The sequence below is a fragment of the Anas acuta genome, chromosome 1 (genome assembly GCF_963932015.1).
Source record: "Anas acuta chromosome 1, bAnaAcu1.1, whole genome shotgun sequence".
Lineage (NCBI taxonomy): Eukaryota > Metazoa > Chordata > Aves > Anseriformes > Anatidae > Anas > Anas acuta.
Genome location: NC_088979.1, coordinates 71,138,440 through 71,162,636, shown reverse-complemented (window position 1 = coordinate 71,162,636; position 24,197 = coordinate 71,138,440). Strand labels below are relative to the sequence as shown.

Below are 24,197 nucleotides of genomic sequence, written 5' to 3'. Positions count from 1 at the left end.
TACAATAGACACAAAATTAAATATGTGATGATAAACTTTGAAAGAGTCACTGCAGTTTTTCTTATCATGGTAATTTAAACAGCCATTTGAATTCATTTAATTTTGATTTTCAAAATCTTTTGTCAAGGCTTATGCCAAAAGATTTTAAAGTTGATGAGATAGATCACCTGTAGATTAGTAACTGATTAGAAGCCAAATAAACAACATCTAGGAATGATTCAACTTTGGGATGAAGCAAAGGGACTGCTGATCTTGTAGATGTGTGTTCAGTATATTGATAAAAAGTACAGAAAAAGGCTAAACAGTGAGATAATACATTTTGTGCAAATGTGTTTACTCATTATTAAGGGATTTGAACATCTGACACACCAGGAGAGGCTGAGAAAGCTGGGACTGTTCAGCCTGGAGAGGGAAAGGCTTAGGGGAACCTTAAATGTGTGTATAAATAGCTGACAGGGGTAGTAGAGAAGATGAAACCCATCAGAGCCCAGTGACAGGCTGCACTTCCCATCAGAGCCCAGTGACAGGACCAGGACAAGATGCAATGCAGACAAAATGAAGTACAGAAAATTCAATCTAAGCATAAGAAAATACATTTATTTTTTTTTTCCCTTGAGGGTGGTCAAACAGGGGACACAGCAACCTGCTGTAGCTGACCCTGCTCTGAGCAGAGGATGGGACTGGAGGGTATCCAGAGGTGCCTTCCTGCCTCAGCCATGCTCTGAGCTTGTGAAATCCTAACTACCATGAAGAACAATGAAGAATCTCATAATGTTAAATGACTGGGTGATGACAGCATGGGTAAATACTGAGACTCAGTAAATCCAAATACTGCATATGAGGAAAGCGAACTACAGCTGTATATTTACAAGAATAGGATCCAAATTAACTACTACCACTCCAAAAATAACAATAATAAGAAAATAATTTGTGATTTACTGTTGAAAGTTCTCTGTAAAACATCTTCAATATTTAATGCCTGTCAAAAAGGCAAATAAAATCTTATTACTTAGCAGGAAAGAAAACAAAAACAAGATGTGAAGTGTCCTCTTCCTTTGTAGAAATTATTGTTTGAGCTTGTTGTAAATACTCAAAAGGAGCCTGGTAGAACTGGAAAAAAGCAGAGAAGGATGATGAGGAATATGGGATAGCTTTGTGCAAGGTGGGGCTAATAAACAAAGGTTCTTCCGCTTGCAAACAGATGACTGATGTGTGATATCATAAAGGCTTATATAATTATGAGTGTTACAGAGAAAGTGAATAAGAAGTGGTTATTTTCTCTCTATTATACACAAAGTAGCGAACATCCAACAATTTAAAAAGAGGAACAACTGAAGTATGACCTTTCTAATCCAATTAACTGTGTCATTAAATCGCAGACTTTGTTGTCCCAGAACTCTTTGGAGGCCAAGTGCTTGAATGAATTGAAAATGTGATGAGATGAAGAAGTGGAGGGTAGGTTCACAGAGAGGCTAGGAGTAACCTCTGATTCAGGAAACCTCTTAAACTACTTGCTTCTGGAATGGTGTATCAGAAAACTTCACTCTAGTTTTAATGCTGACACTGACACTTTTTTCAGCATCTGCTACAGGTTGTTGTTGGAAACAGCACTTTTCTGGTTGTATCTTTGCAGGGGCATTCTCACATCTTCTCTTGGAACAGTTGGGGTTGCTGAAACTTAGGGCAAGAATGATGATTTGTTTTCTGTTTGAAAACTGACCTGCTCCTCCTTACTCAGTTTTGCTTCTTTTCTCAAAAGCAAGCTCCCAGTGATATTTTTGCCTTTCATGTCAAAAAGGCATGTATTAAATCGTGAGTGCAATACAATGAACTGGATGACAAAGGCCATGTGGTACGTCTAGACATAAGGAAGCTGTGTGTCACTTTCTCAATGCCTTTTTGTACCAGGACATATCCTTATACCTGGCTTTGCTGAACAACAAATTAATGACTTGGAAATTTCATGGGTGAGAGACCTATATTCTTTTTTCCTAAGCAAGACATTTTTTCATACAAGACTTTACAGATTTCTCATTGTTAGAGCTTCTGGGGGGCAGTCATTTGTCTCTCTGAAGCACTGTTATGCAACGCGATGCACACTCACAAAATCATAATCTATACCACTAGCTGGTATGATTTTTTTTTTTTTTCTGGCAACTTTGGGTGCTCTTGCAAGCCCAGTCTTCTGGCCTGTGCTCCACTTGGATCAGTTCCCTTCAGTCATATTATAGTAGCATATTAGGATTATGCTACTCTGAGGAGACTCCTTAATTCAAATTCACATTTGGAACCTCTTGTGTGTTCTGTTGCACAAAGACACCTAACCATCAGTGTGTGTAACTTCTTAATCGTATGGTATACCAAGTTTATTACCATACTACCAAGCTTCTCCTGGCAATGTGCATATTCATTAGAGTTTGTAGACACCACTTCTAAACTTGGATTACTTGAAGTGATTGGTGAATATCTTTGCATTATACGTACCACATCTGCAAGTCAACTTTCCTGCTACCCTCCTACCTGAGAGCTGAGCATTGGCTCCCCTCCCCTTTCCAAAATACCATAGCCAAAGTGGGGCAGTGGGGAGGGCCACAGGGCAGGCTGCTAACCCTGAAAAGCTATTTAGTTTTAGAGATTAACTGCTATATAATTATGGCTAAATAAGAAAAGGGGGTTGCTGCCAATTGAGAGCCACGCTGTGGCAAAGGGTGGCCCTCAGCCTCCAGGCTGGAGGGGTTGGATGTTTCTCTGATCTGCCATGTCCTGGGTATTTTGGATTTGCTCAGTGTCCATTTCAGGAGCTTTTTATTTGTGCTTTGGCTTTGTGTTCATTTGTTGAAAGTCATGAAATTCTCCCTTTGCTAATTCTGGCTTATAAAATTTGTGCTTTTATTCTTTCCAGGCAATCTTAAGCTTCACAGTCTATATTGTTGTTCACAGATTATTCTAAATGTCTTTCTAATGCCTTGCAGTGCAATCCCTTCAAAGGTCAAGATGGTAAATTCCCATTTCTATTAAAAAAAATATGCAAAAAGCCTTGCTTTTTGTCAGAATCAATTTTGTACATTAGTTATGAGTTATTGGTGATTAGCAATTATTATTTTGGAGAGATTTTCACCTTCTAAGGAATTAAGAATATTTTATAAAGAGCACGTAAATATATTAGTACCCCTTAACTAGCAACAGTGTAAGTGTTTCTGTAATGTACAAATTCATTCATCCATGCCAGGCTTCTGGGGGCTGTATTTTTGCCATCCTTATTCAGGCTGAGCAATACTCTGTGACAGTTCTATTGAAATCCCTGAAACAACTTCCAGAGTTAGAATCTACTTAAACTGATTAAGATGACAGAGTCTGACCTTTAGGGTAAGATTCAAAGCCTCCTACTGGTGATAAGATTTTTTCTGTGTACTTCTGTGGTGTCTTTAGTTCAATGCGCTTTGACTTGTGACATTTGTGTAGAAAAATGTTGAAGAGGAGAGTCATTTTTTGGACTAAAAGTTGTATTTGAATTTATCTTTTTTTTTTTTTTTTCTTCAATATGAGTGGTATTTTGCTAAGAACGAGAATTTTTAATGCTATTAATATATCTTTTTTTTTTTTTTTTTAAATATGATATCTCTTTTTATACAGATGCGTCCATTCAGACTGGAATTTATTTTTATTTTATTAGTTTTGCTTTCAGAGTTGGTTGTAGTCAGTGTTATTATTGAATCAGTCTCACCTGAATTATTGACTATTCTATGGGGACAGAGAAGGAAAGCATCAGACAGGGCACTGGACATCTTGCATAAACAATTCTTGAGACAGCTGTATGCATTTTGAGCTCCCAATAGACACTTTAAATTTGCAAGAAAAGCATAATTATTACAGTTTTAGGTACTTCCACAATCTAAGCTCTCAAGACATTGAATCCCTTCTTCTTAAAGCTTTTGTTCAGATTCCCTCACTGCATAAAACCATGATCTATCTTCACCTTCTCATCCTCCTCACCACTTGAATCCTTGAAGGGTAGGCAGAACTTATGCTACAGATGCTATTGAGCTTAAAATGGATGCATTCTGGCTTGGATAAAAATGGCACACTGAGCATACAAAAAATATGGTGAATCATCTGCAAAAAGTCAAGCAAAGATGATTCTCCTGTATATCACAAAGTTTTTCTACACAGTTGTTACAAATACAGTACTGAGAATCTAAAATACCTGATGTTGGTAAGAATTTGACCTTCATTTAATAAAACACCACCCAGCTTAGTTTAAAGCACTCTACTCCTGTTTAGTGTGGTTGGAAGTTGTGCCCTTTAGTGAATCATTTACATCAAAAAGATACACAGATTTTTTTTGATTTTTACCAACCTAAAGGCAATTGTGGTAGCTTGTTGACTTAAAAAGTATTTTTTGAACTTAAAATAATTAATGTAGAACTTAAAAGGAGGCTGCTCTTTTTCATGCCTACCGTTTACTTTGCTTCGAGGATCCCACAAGGATATACTTGAAGAGAAGCAGTGCAACCTGTCCCTTTCTTCTTCCACTCATCCTCAGCAAGGGGATGCTGATCCCCTTAAGCAAAATCAGAGGTGTAGATCACTCTCACAGTCCTATGGTATCTTTGTGATACTTGTCTTTGAACTTTTTGTTAGGATTTTGATAATTCGTTCAGTCTCCTAATTTTTTCTTACAGGATTTTCTTTGAAAGAAGTATTTCAAAAGCCTCTATTGCAGTAGCAGCTTTCACTGAGGTTGTTTCAATTTTACAGTACTTAAGCTACAGAATCTAGTTTTCAAACTCTCTGTTGAATTGGGCTGGAAACAGACATTTGAAGTGACTGCTTAGCAAAATAATTATTTTATCGCAGTGGTCTAGAATGAAAAACATGCAAATATGAATAACATGAGCTCATTTGGAGGGCACTGAGCTTTAATGAATTACCATTTATATAACAGCAAAATAACACAAATTAAAATCTGTTGTGAACACAAGCTCTCTTAAAAGAAAAAATCAACTGATCATACTGAGAGGTAAAGACACTGGAGGCTTAATAAGTTTGTTCTCTGCATGAGGAGTGCTGAATGAAAGAGGAATCACATCAGACCTTCACAGAGTTGGCACCAAACTATTTTTGTTTCCCAAAACAACACTCTTATCTGGTGTTACAACACACTGAGCTTGAAATCTTACTCTACTAAATCACTTTGGGTGAAACAGTGAGGAAAAACGATCCTTTGCCTATCACCCTTGTGCCCAGATTTCCCTGGATGTGGCAGTTTCACTGGAGGGTTTTTTGTTGACAGTGCATCTGTATCTGGAAATTAGCATCAAGCTGAACATTTCTGTTCTTTAAAGACTTGGATGGCTTTAAGCAAAACAAACAAACAAACAAACAAACAAAAAACACAAATGTCTGCTTTGTTGTTTTTGTTAGTTTGCTTGTTTGTTTGGTTTCTAATTCTTATCCTTTCTTGGTCAGTCTGAGCAGTATAATTCCAGAGTTAATGTACTTTATAAAGAACAGTTATAGGGCAGTATGACCCTAGGTTTTCTATGAGAATTATTTTCTCTTCAGTATCTGAAATGTCAAATGTCTTTATTTTGGCTACATTTATGTAAATGTCAAGTCTTCTTGCCTATCATCAAGACAAAAATATATATTACCTTCAGATATCAGTGTTGCAAATCATTTTTTTTTATTATCATTTTTTTAACTGCTCAAATACAGACACACAGCAAAATTGCCAAACAAATGTCAAATAACTATTAACTGTCCACATCAGCTGAATGGCACAAAAGGCATTTATCTGATGCTTAATCATATATTCCATTAGTACTGGTAAAACTTTTCCTGAGCATTCAGAACAGGTTAGCAGGGCCTTTTCTCCAGCTGTGAAGTTCTTCATTGTGGAAAGAGCAGAGGGTGGTCCACTCTTACCTACAGTAAAGCTTTTTTAGAGACTGGATGTGATATAATTCACGTGGCTCACAGATTTACATCTACATTCAGCTGTTCCAGCCAGCAGGTGGTCATAGCTTGCATGAATAAATGAGATGAACAAACAGAACTCATGTGAACAGCAGGGCATTTGTACAGAGCTCTTTAAAGACCTCTGCTGCTCTAACAACAATGAATCACACATTTTCACTTAAAACTCATAACTGGTTTTGCACTGTGGTTAACCTGTAATGATAGCAGGCATATATTCACTGTCCTTAAGTTGTTTGCATCACCAATTTTATGTTTCTGTATTGTGACAGCTGGAAACATCGAGAGTGAGGGCCAAGAAGCGGTGAGGAAAATAAAAGAAGAAACTTTGACTGGAAAAGGTAAAATACTACATCCTTTTCTTTATTCCTGTATTGTTTCTGAAGCTTCTCTTATATGAAGTCACCTTGTGTATCATTAAAGTTTTCTAGTTTTGAGAAATTAAATTTTCAATCTGACACAGGATTAAGATATTTTTGTTAAAATGTGCTTGACTTCCTCATTGTAGGTCACTGCAAAAGAGCTGGCTGTAAATATACCGTCTGTGTGTGCGGTCGTGTTGCATGTGCACAATGGTTTAATGACTGTGCAGAAAATCAGAACAGTAGTTATTTTTACTAAGGACATGATGACAGCAGGTTAAGAGTGGGCGCACTCTTTTTCACTGCTGGCCTTTCCTCTCATGGTGTGTATGATCCCATAAAAAGGGTGATTTTTTGAAGATGTTCCTAAAAGAACTGGGCTGCCCAGATGTACTATTTGATGCATAGCTAAGACTTTTAATCCATCAATATATATATATATATTTAATAGATGGACCTTTCATATAAAGCCAAAAATCTTGTGCTTTTGTGGTTCTTTCGGGTTTGTTGTATTTTAATCTGATGAGAGATCGTATTGAGAGAGGCATAAGGAGAGCAGAGGTTCATATCTGAGAAAAGGCATATTACAAATATCTGCTGTGTGATTATAACTTACGATTTATGATGGAGGTTAGTGCATCTAACATTTTCATCTCTTGGATTCCTTGGGTGTAGTTCCTAGTAGTGTGTGATGATTCACTGCTGCCACTTTGATGTATCATTTTTGGCAAAATAATAGGGCAGTGTTGGTACTCCACCCTATTTAGAATCTTCATGGCTTCTTCTGAGATCTGATTCTGTTTTTGTGTCTCTAATAATTACTGTTATGATGATCAAAATAAGTTAATTATTGTGCAAAAAAACTCTTTCATTAAGATTTATCTTTTGACTTAAATAAATGTGCACCCATCATAGCCTCAGGATACATGTACGCTAGTTAAAAGCATCATAAATTAAGGCATAGTCAGAGGGCTCATGAGAGGAAAAAGGTAATTATTACATCATTTAAATCTTTTGCTGGAAGTTTCTCTACAGAAACCAAAAACATTTGGAATTAATTACATCACATGACCCACATGAAATCAAATAAACCAGGTTCTACCTTGCTTTCTCACATATCTGTGACAGCAGACCTTTCCAGCATCATAGGCTTACCTGATTGTTCTGAACAAAGCAAGCTTTAAACTTCAGTTAGAAACTTTGTCAAGATATAGCTGACAGTTGGAGGAAAAATAAATTGCATATAATGTTGACTGAAGTTGTTCCTCACCATAATTATAATGACTGAGGCTTAAATAGTTTCAGGACCTGATAGATTTAGCCTAAAAACAAACTAGAAGAGTATAACCTTTGCAGAATGTGTCTCTGATTGGGTGATATTTATATTTGTAAGTGCATTACACCATACAAAGGACTCAAGTCCGGGAAGGAGTCAAAGGTTTCAAGTCTAGGAGCAGTCCTGTGTTCTTGCTGTTCAATGAATTTGCACATCGTTGAAATATGTGTGCAGGTATTGTGCATGACTAGAGTGAAAACACACCACCTTTTCAAAGGCAACAGTTTAACTTCTGTTTAGTCACTGCATTAAAACATGATCAGTTACCTTGACCGTTTCTTTTTTTTGAGCACTTTCAGTATACAGCACATGGGTTATATAGTAAAACAGGGCAAGAGACCTTGTCCTCTCCTTATTGCCTCCCCGAACAACATGCTGCACAAACGTCACCAGAGACAGCTCTGGGAAAAGGTCAGGCTTGTTGAATGTGTGTAATTACAGTGTTTTCAAGGCGATGCCATCCTTCTACTTCTTGGCCCACTGTCTGCCTGGGGCTCTGTCTGCTATCTAAAGGTAAGTAGTTTTACTTGACATAATTTGCACTCACTTCAGGGACAAGTGAGATTCAAAGGATGTACGTAAATGGTTCCTATGAGGTAGCCAATGAGCAGTAATGTGTTAACAGCTTCAGAAGAGGACGGTGGATAATAACACGGCTATGCACAGAGGTTATGCTTTTTTGCAGCAGCAACAAGGCAAGACATGAAGAGGGGGCTGGTAACATTTTTGAATAGAGAGAAGCAGGAAGCCTGGTTTCCCATACTGGAGGTATTGAAACTAGAGCCAGTGCAACAAAAATGGAAAAGCCCTGGAGAAGGAGGCAGTTGTGGCAGTTCCTCTACAAGGTGGCAATGCTAAAGGGAAACAGAAAATCTAAGCAATGTGTCACATCACCTCTTCCTACCATCCACCCTGTCCCATGGTGCTATACCAGAAGCCTCCTTGGGTCCTCTTTCCCTAATTCTGTTGACTCAAGGGTTTTCTCAACTGCCTCCTCTAAGACAAAGCAGTTGAAGCCATCAGATATCCAGAACAGACCAGAAGTGCTGCATTATCATTATTATCAATTATCACATGGATGCTGTTTCCAAAAGGCCAAGGGCAACAGATTGCTATGTTATGAATCGTAAAGCTTTGGGGAAGCCAAAGCGATGTGGGCATTTATCTTGCTTCCATTTATTAAATTGGGAATGCGTACTGTTAATAGTAGTAATTATATGGCTGGGAAAATTGTTGATGGCTAGGAATTGCCACAGATATTCTAATTGTGTAAGTTTTGATTGTATGCATAGGGCGTGTCTATATTAGTGCATTAGTTCAGATCAGGATAGCGCTTTTCAGACAATGTACAAATGTTTCCTGCTTGCTGAGCTCTGGTCCTCATCTGGAAGGGCACTGCAGGATGTGACCTGGATTCTCCTTGGAACAAACTAACCTGGGCGGGAGATGAGCTGCAGCAGTAAAAGACCATCAGCGCAAACTTAAACATTTTCTGAAATTAGAGTTTCAGCAATCTAGAGAAACGTGTATATCAGGTCTCCAGCCCAAAATGAGCACTAGAGATTCATTTTTGTTTATCCAAACTACTTGTGAATGTAGCCATAACCACAGTTACCAGCCCTGAACAAATTACATGGAGTTACGGAATTTGGACATTTCTGTGATAAACTCATCTGTCAGTGATACTAGAAAAAAAATCTTTCCATGTACCTAGTAGAGTGTGTCTCCTGACTCAGTTACCCTCAGTTTACATCTCTGCAAATGAAAGCTGTTTTTAGCCTGATGATTACAAACATACAAATGTTGGAAACTAATATATAAACATGAATGAAAGCTTTATTCATTCCAGCATAGGTTCAGCAATTAGCAAAAGTTTATGCATAAATATAACTTAGCACAGTACCAAGGAAATACTCACAACTGCAGTGTAGGAGCAGGAGTTGCAACTAGACTCAAAGAAGGAAAAAATAAAAATTAGTGAGAATATGGGGTGTAAAAGTCATATTAAGCACAGACCTCTTCAAAAGGAGAAGCCTGTGTTTAATCTCACCCAACATTTTTTTGCGGCAATTCAAATAAAACCACAATTATAAAGCTAAGCACTAAATCCACAGCATTCATGAGGCTTCCATTTGAAGCTAGGTGAGAAAGGAAGAGGAGACTTTCTCACTCAGAGCCAGAGGAATGTAGAGGTTAGCATGGTGGCAACCAAATTGTGTCATTTACAGTCTGAGCCACATTAAGGCAGCGTGGGCCAAGCAGTAGGAGGAATGATATCTCCTTAAAAACACTGCAGTTTACATGCATTCAACAAGCCTGGCCTTTCCCCAAAGCTTTCTCTGGAGATGTTTGCACTACGTATTGCTCAGCAAGGAGAAGACAAGGTCTCTTGCTCCCTTTTGTTATATAACCTTTTATTGAGCAAGGAGATTTTCCTTGTTATCAGAGATCTGAGATCGAAGAGTTTGCCCAAAAGAGGAAGGGATAATCTAGCCAATAGGTACCAAGCATAACTCACGGGTGTTTACTCCACTGGGGCTTATTTATATGTCATATACCAATTTTAACAGTACACTCCACATTTTTCTTACTTATATCTGTTTGTTGTTGGCTTTCCCTTCAGGAGAGAGGAAGCCAAGTGCCCAGTGTTCCCAATTTCCAAGATTTTAGATATGTTTTTGCCCAAGAGCTTATGGTGGCATGGGCCAGGGTTGTGTAAGCCAGTTTAGGAAAAATCGTTTTATTAAAATGTGTAAAAATGTCACCCAGGATTGTTTCTTAGACATGGCAAAGGGCGTCCTTATGGAAGTGATCATCCAGTTGGTGAAAAAAAGTAGAAAATATCTGTTGTTGAGATGTATTATCGATCTGTAAGTGTGCATAAACATGTGTGATTTATGCTTGCTCATGTCACATTTGTTTTCCATGGTATAGTAGTTAGTAAAAGGGTGATGTGCTGAGTTTGTGAGTTCATCTGACAAGGATGCTCTGTCCCTTCCACCACGTTCCTACTTTGGCATATCCTTTTTGGCATATCCTACCACTGCTGATGCTGAAAGACTTGTAGGAATGTTTTAATGTTATTTCTATCAATTTCAGTACAGTTTTCATCTACATGGTTTCTTTTTTCCTGCTGTTGTGTTACTGCCACTACTTAGCATTGGCAGGTCAAGGCCTGCCCTTGTTACAATTGTACTACTGAACTCCAGGCTCATGAACACTTCTTGAAAGACAGAAGTTGGCAATATGAAAGAGTAAAGAAGCCTCTGTCTGATGGTATGTTACTTTGCAGGACCCTGCAAGGGACTGTGGAGCACTTCTGTTTTGTCACGTGAAGTACCTTGCCTAAGATTTTTTTTTTTTCTTCCCATAGGCTAGTCTAGGGTTAGTTATATCAAGTATATTCAAAACATATGAAAATACTTAAATCTTGAAGAATATTGTATGTGTTAAGCTTAGCCCAAGTCTGTGAGGACTGGGTCTTTAATGTGCATGAGGAACAGAAGACCCCTTGCTAGAGTGCAGTAAACTAATATAGAGGCTAACAGTTTCTTTGTGCTCTTTCCACGTATGTCCCCTATGCAGTCAAGTAAGTAAACTTTTTGCTCTGCAAAAGGTGTCTCCAGAGGCCTGCAGTAAAACCATCTAGGTAAATAGTTTACAAATACATTGCCATGCATTTCTCTTTGTTTTAGATTATACTTCAGTGCAAAAGCATGGTTAAATTCATTGTCTGCTTGCTCCTTTCTTTTTTTTTCTCCTATTGACTTTTAACATAACGTGTTAAAATTTTCCTCTGGGTGCTTACTGATATTTGGAGCAATAGAGAATCTCCCATTTTTTGTGATTCTTCAGGCACCTTATAAAATGAGTTGTCATGTTAATAGGGTGGCAATCCAGATATTAAGAGCAATACAAATACGGTAAAAATAAAATAAAATCAAGGTAAAGATCTTATTAATGAGATTAAGATAAAGTCTTTCAATTATAAAATGTATTCATAATGCAGGCACAAGCTCTGCCTGTTACATTGCTAAATTCCCATTTCCATTGGAAATGCGAAACATATTTCATTAACAGGCTCAGCCACTAGGAAACATGATTTTCTCTTATTTAAATTAATTCTAATTGAAACTTAGAGACAAAGAACTGCACAGGTGTAGCTGTAGGCAGAATAACAAAATCCTTTCAGATGTTTTGAAATGATTTTCTGACTATAAATCACCTAAGCTTTGTGTGACTAATGGGACTGGAGCTCTGAGGTTAGAATTTTGCTGATTATGCTGCCTTACTGAAAGGCAAATCAGAGAAAAGGAATTTTAAAGATAAATTGCCTCTGCAAGGCCTGAAAGTACTCCCATTTCCCCCCTTCTACAGGATTTTGATCCTCTTTTATGTACCTCTAGAGTCATGACGTCAAGCAGCGGCCTGATAGAGGTGCTCCTGGGTTTGACACCTGCCATAGTGTGCCATTATTTTTTCAGGCACAAGAGGTATTTGCAGTCAGGTTCTGTGAGCTATTTCCAGACCTTGTCAGTCCTCAAGAAAACTGCCAGAGAATGCTGAAAGATAAAGCCAAGAAAAGGCAATTTGTTTTCTCACTGGAATGCTTTCATATATCTTTTTCCAAGATCTACTTTATATAATCCTATCTTCCATGGGCTCTATGTAGGACGTCAGAAGTTAATTTGCTTATAACAAGTAGAGTATTTTCTGTGCAAATGCCATCAGCTTCTGCACTAGGGATCCAGCTGTCAGGAGAGCAGAGAACTTGCAACTTGAGGTAAACACTGGAAAATCAGAGCCTATATTTGAAGCACTTACGGGCTGTACATATAACCTTCCAAGTGTGAGCTGAATGTAAACAAACTACAAATGTAGTGTATGAATGTAATCAAACTACAGCAGGCCGTAGTCTACCTGGGTGCGCAGGCAGTGCTGGTGTTACACTGTCGGCTCCAAATTCTTCCTGTGAAGTGAGACATTCCCTCAGACTGGTGTCATCCTCCTGGCTGCTTTTTGGCCTTGTGAGCAGCAGTGAGTGCAGTCAGCTTCGTCTTGAAAGGCACAGGGACTCTGACTTGAAAAGAAACCCCCCAAAATAAGGAGCACTCAGGCGTAGGAAGCACAGGCATCACTGCAGGTGCCCTGCAAGGCTCCAGAATGAGCCCCAGGCTTCTTCCCTGGGACCTTCACACCTCTGAAGGAGTAACGCTAGTGTGCCCATGCATAACTTGTGTTTTGGGAGCTGTTTTTCAGCAGCAAAGAAGAACAGCTTTGAACAGATGTCTGATTTCATAAACGAGTTACAAGCTCTGTGCAAGGAGAATATCCAGTGGATGGTCATGACTGACTGCGGGCCTGGAGCACCCTTCCTACGAGGAGAAGCTGAGAGAGCTGGGAAACATCAGCCTGGAGGAGATAAAGCTCAGGGGGGCTTCTCTTTGTGTCTAAATAGCATGTGGGGGAACTGATGAGGAGGGAGCTGGGCTTTTCTTCTCAGTGGCGCCCAGTGGCAGGACATGAGGCAATTGTCACAAACTGACATTCAAGAAATCCCGTTTAAACATAAGAAAACTTTTTTATTTTATTTTATTTTATTTTATTTTATTTTATTTTATTTTATTTTATTTTATTTTATTTTATTTTATTTTATTTTATTTTATTTTATTTTAATTTTATTTTATTTTATTTTATTTTATTTTATTTTATTTTATTTTATTTTTGTACTCTATGGGCTACTGGATGCTGGCACGGGTTGCCCAGAGACGTGGTAGAGTCTCCAACCTTGAAGATCTTCAAAAGCCACCTGGACATGGCCCTGGGCAACCTGCTACAGCTGACCCTGATCCGAGCAGAGGTTGGGACTGGAGGTACCCAGAGGTGCCTGTAGCTCTGTGACTCTGAAATTTTAGCAGCTGGAAACACAGGAAACCTTGTCTGCTGACTACTGGCGTTTGTCCTCTATCTTTGTGCCATAAAGCATTGCTTGTGAAGCATTGCTCCTGACTACAGATAATGTAGCTTACATAGATTCGTAGTGTACAAACTCTTCAAGGAATTCTGTTAGTTTACATTCAGTGCCCATAAGAAAGCTCCTGGGCACCAACAATGGTAAGAACAGCTATAATGTGACCATAATGCAGTCTTAGGAAAGAGGTATTTGAGAACAACTTTGGAGAAGTGTGAAAAAAAACAAACACCTTTCCAAGCAGATAAAGTACCTGTTTTATGGATAAAGAAAGAAAAGTGATGGAACATTGATTTTGAGAGCAATATTCTGTGTAAAAAGGCCTGGAAACATTGCCCATGCATCTAGAAAATCTTGCTGTTATTATATATATATATATATATATTTTAATGCAGCTCATAGACTAATATATTTTATGTTAAGACTTAAATTTTAAAACTAAAGTTTCAAATAAAATGTGTTCAAGATTACATGATGCATGACGTCTCTGCCACATTTTCACATTCAGAATAGAAATTAGCATGCTCATGTACTTCAAAACCCTTCTCAGTCTAATTAAAGGCTTGCAGGAAACGTGTAATGCCAGTGCATTTTTATAGTCTTCTCTGCTACTTTGTGCTATAAAATCTTACTTGTAAGAAGAAGAAATCCTCCTAAGGAGATGAATAAACACTTGAATTAATCAAAACATCTAACATGAGAATCATTAATAATGTCTAATAATCATGCCTGGATTTGGATTTTTCCTCTTAAATTGAGGCCATATTTCTCACCAATATGCTGTGAAATGTTACCCGCATCTTATTAATTTCCCCATGATCATTTTTGGCTGTTGTTGTGGTTTAACCCGGCCGGTAGCTGAACAGCACACAGCCAATTGCTCACCCGCCTCCCTCCCTCTCTGGGATGGGGGAGAGAAACGGGAAAGTGAAGCCTGTGAGTTGAGATAAAGACAGTTTATTGACAGGAAAATAATAACAATAATAATTTTAATAATAATAATGGTAATATTACTACTAATGTGTACGAAACAAGTGATGCACAATTGCAATTGCTCACTACCCAATGACCGATGCCTAGCCTATCCCTGAGCAGCTGGTCTCCCAACCCGGCTAGCCACCCCTATCTATTATTCAGCATGATGCCATATGGTATGGAATACCCTTTTGGACAATTTGGGTCAGCTGTCCTGGGTCTGTCCCCTCCCAGCTCCTGCTGCACCCCCAGCCTGCCTGCTGGCAAGACAGAGTGAGAAGCTGAAATGTCCTTGGCTTGGTGTGAGCACTGCTCTGCAACAATTAAAACATCAGCATGTTATCAGCACTCCTCATCCTAATCCAAAACATAGCACCCTACCAGGTACTAGGAGAAAAATTAACTTTAAAAAAAAAAAAAAAAAGCAATTTGCAGCAACTAAACTTCCTGGAACATGGATCTTATTTAAATAGGATGAATAGGATGGTGTCTGTACTTCTCTCTCTTTGGAATTTGATGGCGTATCAGGGAAAAGGAAGATATGTATGTTGGAGGGGAGGAAAGGAAAAATATTAGAAGGAAAAAAGGAGTTCCTCCTGTTCAAAACTGTCATTGCAGTTGGTGGCTTCTGAACTGGAGGTGTGTGAAATGTTCTCTTTCCAACTCAAAATCTTGCAGTCTTGGTCCTAGATTATATTTTACAATTGAAGCTCTGTCAAGAATTGCAAAAAATCCATCGTCCTAACTGGAACAAATTTTCATGAAGACAGAGAGATATGTTTGTTTTTATGGGAATATTTATTGTGGGTAAAGAGAGAGAGAAGAAAACATTTTGGCCTAAGTATCTGCCAAATAAAGGAGGGAAAGTGCCGCTGCCAAGTAGAAGGGATTAACTTGAAACATGGTAGGTTGTAGTCGGGTCAATAAAGATCAAAGGGTTTTCATCTAAACTCATTCCGTGTTTCTTATGTTCAGACTACTGTACCAAAGTAGTAAACCAAAATTCTTTGGTTTAGAATCTCAGCCTAAAAATCTTCTCGAATTAAGAAGCTGCTGCATATTGTTGCTTTGTGTTGATTTACAAATGCATGCTATCCAGCAAATTTTTAAACAGAATTTTGCAAAGATTTTGTTAAATTGAAGATTTTGTTTTAAAAATTGCACAAAATTGAAATTTCCTGTGGATAAGAATATTTTCCTGTGAAGCCGAGCCTACTTTCCATCATTCGGGCATATTTTTGTCTTTGAGATGATGCCTAATTAATCGTTCAGTGACTAAGTGAAGTCTTCAAACGGGATTTCCTTCAATATTTGTTTCTGAATGCAGAAGGCAAAGCACATCCCGAGTGTCATGAAGGCCTTATACTTTGAAACAACGGACCACAGGTAGAGAAAAGTCAGAAAATCTGCTTACTTGATATAGAAGCTTGCTACAAAGCTGATGTAGCAAGCAGTTCTCCTGGCAGTCTTACTAAGGTTTAGATGATCTGAAATGGCTGGCTAAAGATTGGTATGTTAGAATATATATGACATGATTTTTTAGTCTGGAATCATAATCCAGTAGTTACCGTGACAACTACTGGTGATATATAACTATTTTTTATTTGCCTCTCCAGATGCCCCTTCAGCCAATCCAACAGATAGAATATAGATATATATTTTTTTTTTTCTCTTGAACTGTAGTTCTGAAAATACGCTATTCAGAAAACGGCATCTTTTTTTTTTTGTGTGTGTTCTTCTAGCAGGATAAAGTACTACATTTGCTTTTGCTTAAAAAAGAGAACAATTTGTGGCAGTATTCACATATTATCCAATTATCTACCAAACAGTAACTTTTTGTATAAATTTGTGTGGTGTGTTCATGTTAACCAACATGAGGATATATACAGATTAAATCTGAATAAACCTCGGGTTTCAGATACTGAAAATGATGTCACTGAGGGAATAATTCTGCCTTTTTCTGTTTCAAATGGAATGGGTTTGCTTACACCTTGTAGAGCTGGAGGAAGGGCACAGGGCATAGCAACTCACATTTGCTGTGTGTTGCAGAGCAAAGCTGCCAGGGTTTTTCCTCATTTCACTGCAGGTAAAAGTGCTGAGGGGAGGTGGAGATTTTAAGTTTTGTATTGGTTTGTATTTATCCATGTGAATTTTGGCCCCAAAGTGAGTGCTCTAGCTTGTGCTCTTGCGGAAGTTTAAATGTTTAAATATGATGTGCTATTGAGAGAGGCTTTAATTAGGATTTTTTCCTTTCAGATGCAGAGGAATTCATCAAACTCAATTACTGGCATTAAAGTTAACTTCACAAGGATAGACCAGAAGCGCCATTCTTAGGCTGTGTGAAAATCTAGTGCCTGTATCATTTGGTCCCTTGAGCTTTTTACCTTATTTTCTGGAGCTAATATTTTGCAATATTTTAATATTTTGAAAAGCTGTGCTTTTGTGGCACCAAAGGCTCTGCATGTAGGTTGGTTTCAGAAGCTGGAAGCCAAAGGGCTGACCCTTTGCCCTGGTTAGCAGAGCACTACCTGCCAGCCCGACATTCAGGCATTTTTAAGGCAGAAGAACTAGGCCAGGACAGGGAATTAATTAATTTCTCATGGCCCACAGTAAGAAGTATGTGCTGGATTCAGGGTGGCATGCTGAGTCGCAGGGGACAGTTGTATAAGGAGTAGGCTGGAGCTGAAAAGGAAGATGACATGGTTCTGTCCCTGAGTGCAGCCTGGTCTGTGTCTGTGTGAACTCTGCAGCCCTGTCTGCTGTCTGTGCATCCTCTGCACCCCAATCTGCTGTCTGTGTGTCCTCTGCAGCCCTGTTTGCTGTCTGTCTGCCCTGCACAGCCCCTCGGGGTGTGGACCTGAGTGTGCTCATCCTGCAGGTGGGCTTGGCGGCCCCTCTGCACAAGCTGGAATTGTGTCAGGCTGGGACCACTGGACAAGTCTGTCTGTCCCTCTGCCCTCCAGGGTGCAGCATCTCCTTTCAACGCTGGGGAAGGAAAAGCGCCATTACCTGAAAACCCTAGAAAAGCAGTAAAAATGGGCAGGGCACATACATTATCCAAAAAGGAATCACAAATAATTTTTTCCAGTCATTATGGATTGACCAAGTCACTCAATTTTACTGTCAAAGAGAGGTCGGAATGGAACTTTCTGAAATACACCATCTTCTTGTAGTCAGAGAGGATACTGCTGTTTTTCCTTCCCTTTTTTTTAAAAAAAAATAAAAGAAAAGTGAGATTATATGTAACAAATGATATAAGGATAATTCAGTCTCAGAGGGATTGTATAAATTTACACTAACAGCAATAAAATATTCTTTGACTTCGAGTGGATTTTCTGCTTGACCGCTTATAGTTTTTAAACTGCATTGTTTTGCAGATTAATTTCAGGTTATCATTTGTCTATACATTGTACTATTTGAGTAAAATAAAAATCAGCATCCAACTGCAATGGAGGCTTTACAAGGGAGGATATAAGTATGCTCTCAAAAAACAGATAAATGGGATAAGTATCATGGGAGAAAATGGGAAAAAGGGAAAACAAAGAGAGGACAGAATGAAAAACAAAAACAACAACAAAAAAAAACCCACCCCAAACCATATAACATAAATTCCACATTCTGTATTCTGTTTTCTTTTTGCATCACCTTATTTATTTAACTTTGTTTTACATTTATATGGGACATAGATACTTAAGACACTAGCAAGCAAGTTAATAGGCCTGACAAAGCTGAGAGACACTAAATAGTGAGAGGAAAGGGAAGCTACAGAGAAAAGCAGCACAAAGAGTAGAAGACGATAGAGAAGCATGTGAAGACCGAGGTAAAGAACCTGGAAAGACGTTATAGCCACTTGAGTTTGAAGATATGTATGATAATATTCAGAAAATATGAAGTGCAGGGGCTGGTTGTTTTTTGCTGTATATGTAAATCAGACTTTGAGTAGATGTCCCTGAGGAAATAACTGTAGTCACTCTGCACTTCATTGTTCAGAGTTGCATTTATCACACTAACAGAGTAGAGAAACTCAAAGAATTGTGTCCTGGTTGATGATAACACAGCTTTTCTAGCCACGCTAGCTTGCAATGCATGAGCTGGGCTAGAACAAAGCATGCAAGGCCGATGCTTTGCTTTAAGTCTCGTTTATATCCTCCAGGCAGTATTTAAGAGGTTATTGGATTTGTTCTAGCCCTCAGCTTACATATTTTCCCCTACCCTTCTGTCAAGGAAAATTGCTTTATTTTCCTTTCCATTGTGTACATAACTTTCATAATCTTCTCTGAAGGTCTTCCAAATCATTTAGTGTTCCTTGCATAATTGTATTTCCATCTTTGTCTCTCTCTCATCCTTTTTCCCTTTCTGTCTTCTCCCCACCTTTCCCTCTCTTTCTTACCCTCCCCCTCTTCCCCTCTTTCTCCCTTTCCTTTTTTTTTTTTTTTTTTTTTTTTAAGAATGGGAAATACAGCTTTAGCATACATCTTGCTGCTTCATATTCTGTTTAAAATGGTGTTCATGTTCTCCTAGGAGCTGATTTGAAGTACGTTCTGGTTTGTATACTTCAAGTGTGCGGTTAATATCAATAGGAACAGTATGTACTTTTATTGTACCTTTACATTTTCAATTTAAAAATTGATCTCAGGTTAATGGCGCTTGCATAGTCAGAAGAAATGAACATTTTTAAAGGAACAGTGTGATATGGTATTCTGCACATTTCATCTAATATGCTAAGTTGTATTTAGTTTCTCCTTTGCTGGCCTGTGAAGAGTACACACTGATAATCTGGATCACATGATATCTTTTCTCTGGCAACTATTCTGTTAAATTATTGTCAAAGCTGTCAAATTGAAAAACAAAGTAAGAGTGACTTGTTATGTCCAATGGGTGCTTGTGTCCTAGCAGGAGGTATTATGCTAGCCTTGGGGAAAGCCTGAAAGAAAACTTCCATTATTATTCATCTGCAAGCCAGAAAAAGAATAATTAAGCTAATTTTCTCTGAATGAGAGGAAATAACTCCTGATGGGTTTTTCCCGCTTCCTTTACTCCTCTTCCTGCTCTGTCTGCCCCCATGTCTCCCTGGCTTCTCCACTCCTGAAAAGCCATCCTTACGTCCTTTCTCCAAACCTTTCTTCTCAAGTCCAAATTGTAACTGTTTCTTGCTTGTTGTTTTTTTTTTTTTTTTTTAATTATTATTTTTTATTTTTTTATTTATTATTTATTTGTTTATTATTATTATTTTTAGAATTGCAAATTATGAGTTTGACTGCTGTCTCTACCCACTGACACCCATTTCTGCCTTTGGCAGTCAAACTGCAGTTTAAGGGTATGAGCTTAACCTTGAGTTACCATTCATGTCTTTCCATCACTGCCCCCAACCAGTTCCTCGGTAATGTTGATCTTGTTTGCCTTTAAAATGAGAACTCTTGGCTCATCCGTTGCTGTCCATCTGGACATTCGAGCACCATTTTCTTCTCTAGGCTAGCTGGAAGAGGAATTGAGTAATGGTGCAAGAAAGCAGTGACAGAAAAGCCAGTTTGGCTGAAGGGCATTGCATTTGGAAGCTCCAGAGCCCTCCACATGCTGGGTGTGCTCAGAGGAGCAGTGCCCCCCTCATTCTCCCTCCCCAATGTGTTCAGGGCAGCACCTTCCCCAAATGCAGGATGGGTTCATCAACAGTTGATGATAAAGGTCCTATGTTTATCTAGAAGGGTCTTCCAGCTATCAGAAAGGCTGAAGCATCTTAAAAGAGCAGAGGACTGGAAGGAGGGGGCACAAGGCTTACTCAAGAGAAGAAAAGAGAGGTCACAGAAAGCAACCATGGCTCCATACCATGGCATGGAGATACAGAGGTTCCCTGTGCTGCCAGGGACTGGAGACTCACACTGCCTCTATGTATTTTGTAAAATGAGAAGTTGAAAGCAGATGACAGATTACCTCCACTGAAGTTTTAACAGATTACCACTACTGTTCGCTCTTTTTCCCCTTTTTCTGTGGCAAACGCTGGAGTGTGCATTTTAAATGCTACTATTGGTGCATATTGACCCAGTTCTCGAGCATTTTTAAAATACTGGAAGTTCTTTTAGTGGTTTTATGTTCATGCTGAACATGAAAAACAAAGTGGTAGAAACCTGTGAAACCATGTCGGAGCTTCAGAAAAATAGAAAAAAAATATCTTAATGTTTTCATTTATTTCTTGACATTATTTTTTGTGTTGACCTGTATCCCTCTTTACTAGGGGCCAAGCAAGTCAGAAGCTCCTCCTTAAAAAGTAAACATTAAAGAAAGCTAAACATAATGAAGTGGCCAGATTAGAACCCGGTATTACTCAGCACTAAGAAAAAATGTCAAGGATTCTGCATCTAACAGTTTGAATGATTACCTTCAATAAACATGAATCACAAATTGATTTTTGCATCTAAAACTTTCTAACCTTTCTGAAGTATTATAGCCATCTAAATAATGGGTTTGGGGACTGTAACTCCAACTGCTCTTGAAAGCAATGGCAGAACTTCCACTGTCTTGAACAGATTTGGTATTCTACCTCATAATTTTGTATGTTTCTTTCAGAGTACTGTCTTAATTAGGGACTTGCCCCTGATTTATCAGTGAAGGGACAATTCCAACAATTTCACCTGGGCATAAACTCAGAGGTGTTCCAGAAAGGGCAGTATTTTGACCCCAGCTGGCCACCCATTTGTGCTGGGAGGTGTGGAGTCTCATGGTCCTTCAAATCTGTATCATAATATGTGTGCATGTAGATGTCTCCATCCATGTATGCACTTACTACTACAGAAAACTCAGAAACTAAATTTCTCAGTTTCTTCAGCCAATAAGAACTGTAAGTCTGCTACACATTTCAAAATGTGTATCTTTTAATGTTTGTTTTCAATGAATTTGCAGTTATAAGGGTTTTTGAAAGCTTCTAAACTGTTATTTACCCTGTATAGCACTGAATAGCGTTGAAATTTCTATATATGCTAGAGTTCATATATGCGAATCAGTTTGACTGCTTAGAAAACACACAGCACTGTGCTCCAATTGCCACCATGAAGGTCTGCCATTTACTAAATTCAGTTGCCTTTTGTCTTCCTGTTGCCTGACAAAGCTTTTGCATCCTGCTAAAGTTTTTGCATCTTGCTCTGTCATAAGTCAATCAAATTCTTGGTGCAATGAATCTGAACTGGGTTTTCCCTTATTAAGGATGAATTCCAGCCAAAATGGTCTTTGAAATTGATTTATTTTTTTTTTTTTTGCGTGTGTGTGTGTGTGTGTGCATGGTAGTTACAGACAACAAGTCACAGATCTTAAGTGCTTTATACTATATTCTCCATCCCCCTGTCCCAGGCATTCTGCAGTCCTTTCTTTAATGAGCTTCTTATTTTGAAGAGGTCACACTCATCCAGAATGTTGTTTATTTTCCCCTGCTCTCGTGCAACACCTCACACTTACCGCAATCATTCCTCTGTTAAGTGTTGCCTAATTGCGTACTTTTACTCAGTCTTTTGGGAAATTCCTAATGATCCTCCCAAACCTTGGATAAGCTAAACATTTCTGTGTTGTCAGCAACTTTCACCACCTGTCTATTCAGCCTGTTACAGATAATTCATAGCACCTGGCACCTACCACTTGTTTGGGTACAGAGCAAATGAACTATGGCATTTCTCCTGAGAGCACTTGGAATTGGCAGCAGTATTGACTCTGCTCCTGATGAACAATGTTGTTGGTTGGCCTTTAGATCCAGGGACATAGGGAAAGGCTCTCCTTGTGACCCAAACAGACCTGCTATTGAAAATGTGGACTGTTTTATTTGCATCGTGTGTGTGCAGAGCAGCAAATGCTGAAACACAACAAACAAGCATGACTTGGAAATGACCAATGCATTTGCCCCAAATAACCCTGCCTTACAATAGCATTTGTACTGATCTTAGCAGAGTTGAAGAATGAGCAAGGAGCTGGAGGCACTAAGCAGGTGGGTGCAAGCTGCTTCTGTGTAATACCTTTAGATAGAGGGAGTTTTATTCAAGAGCCCTCCTATGCATTACCTACCTCAGAGTGCTGGTGTCTTAATTCCATAGAGAGGATGGAAAAGTGTGTGGTTAAATACAGAGCAAGCAGGCATCGTTGCGTGACAGAGAATAGGTATACTGTGATGTCTGATCAACCTTCTCTAGAAAGTAAAGCTAATTTTAAGTGGATGTAGCATGTAAATATGTAAAAAAAATATATAGATTTTTTCCCCCCTTTTTGTTGGAGTGAGAGTAGTCAGGAAACATGAGCTGCCAGCAAAAACATCTGAAACTCTTTATAAAGGCATTTGTGAATGCTGTTACCCATGTCTTTAACCCAGATATATTGAACCGAGAGGGTTGCAGATGCTAGTGTGAACATACAGTGCTAGATAAATGCACTAAACATTTATGATTTGCTCTTTCATGAGATGTGATTTTTATCTCACAAGGGTGAGTTTTGAGAAATAATTTGAAGTCCTGAGAAGTAGTAATGGTGGAAGAGTTAGCAACAGCTGAAGGACGACTAGGATGTCAACTGCAGCTGAAGTGCTGCTCTCTATGTAGGACACGTCAACTGTATATGCATAGATCCTTCACCTTTTTAGTATGATAAACAAATAGCAGTTTGTATTGAATCTCCATATTGAGTCTCAAGAGCGATTTAAATTCTTGATTAAAGGTCAATTCAGTGTCCTGGTACATTTTGTGGAAGTCTCAGAAAGGGGAGGAGAAGAGTGGATGAAATAAAGGAACTGTTTCTGAAGATGAGCAAAGGTTGGACTTGTTAATTGCAGCCATTTCAGTTGCTGAATTCATGACTATGCTTTGTGCTTTGGATGTTTAAAAAACATACTATTTATTATTGCGATGTACATCAAAAAGCTTTACTTCATGAAGTGATTCAGGCAGAACTGTAAATCAAGATTTATTTTGGCTAGGAATGAATATTTCCTTATGTAAGCTGAAAAATAAAGATTCACAAATAATATTTTGTTTCTTCAGTAACATGTCAATAACAGCTCATCTTTGGGAATTTCAGCCCTTCCAAATTTGATTCCAGCAGTCTTATGTATTTACTTACCTGTTTTAATTAAGAATTGGCAGGGATAAAAGAGAAAAAATGACTTATTTCTGAGCTGATATGATCTTAATTGAGAGTGCCTGGCTCTCACATTGTCGCTGATCACTTATTTTCTGTGAATTATATCAAGGCACGTATAAGGAATATGTAATACTCCCCCATGGCAATATCTAGCAGAAGGAGCTGAGAGCACCCAGGTGTTTTAACACAGTGGTTTGAAAAAGCTCCAAAAGTATGTGTGGTTTTGGAAACCTTGGAGGAGGCAAGGGACAGCTTTCCAAACACCTGGATTCCTTGATCCACCTGTAGGATATAGCTCTCCTGCCTAAGATGTTGCAGCATATTAATTGTCTTTGCCATGCTTGAACAATACCCAATTATTTGTGGTGCAGCTTCAGAAGAAATGCAGAAACATTTCTGTGCAGAACCCATGTCACAGAAAACATATTTTTCCCTGCCTTGTTTCCTTCACATTTGTGTAAAGGCTATG

General features: G+C 38.6%; 1 protein-coding gene across 2 annotated transcripts in view; it reads left to right on the top strand.

Moving 5' to 3' along the window:
* The window catches only part of DHRSX (dehydrogenase/reductase X-linked), a 212,019-nt gene that overhangs the window by 86,560 nt on the left and 101,262 nt on the right, over positions 1-24,197 (top strand). Inside the window, exons 3-4 of one of the 2 annotated variants that reach the window (XM_068682180.1) lie at positions 6,252-6,320; positions 6,488-6,508. In XM_068682180.1, the coding sequence (XP_068538281.1) occupies positions 6,252-6,320; positions 6,488-6,508 (90 nt within the window). The remainder of the gene's footprint in view (positions 1-6,251; positions 6,321-6,487; positions 6,509-24,197) is intronic. The other variant, XM_068682179.1, reaches the window with a different exon arrangement.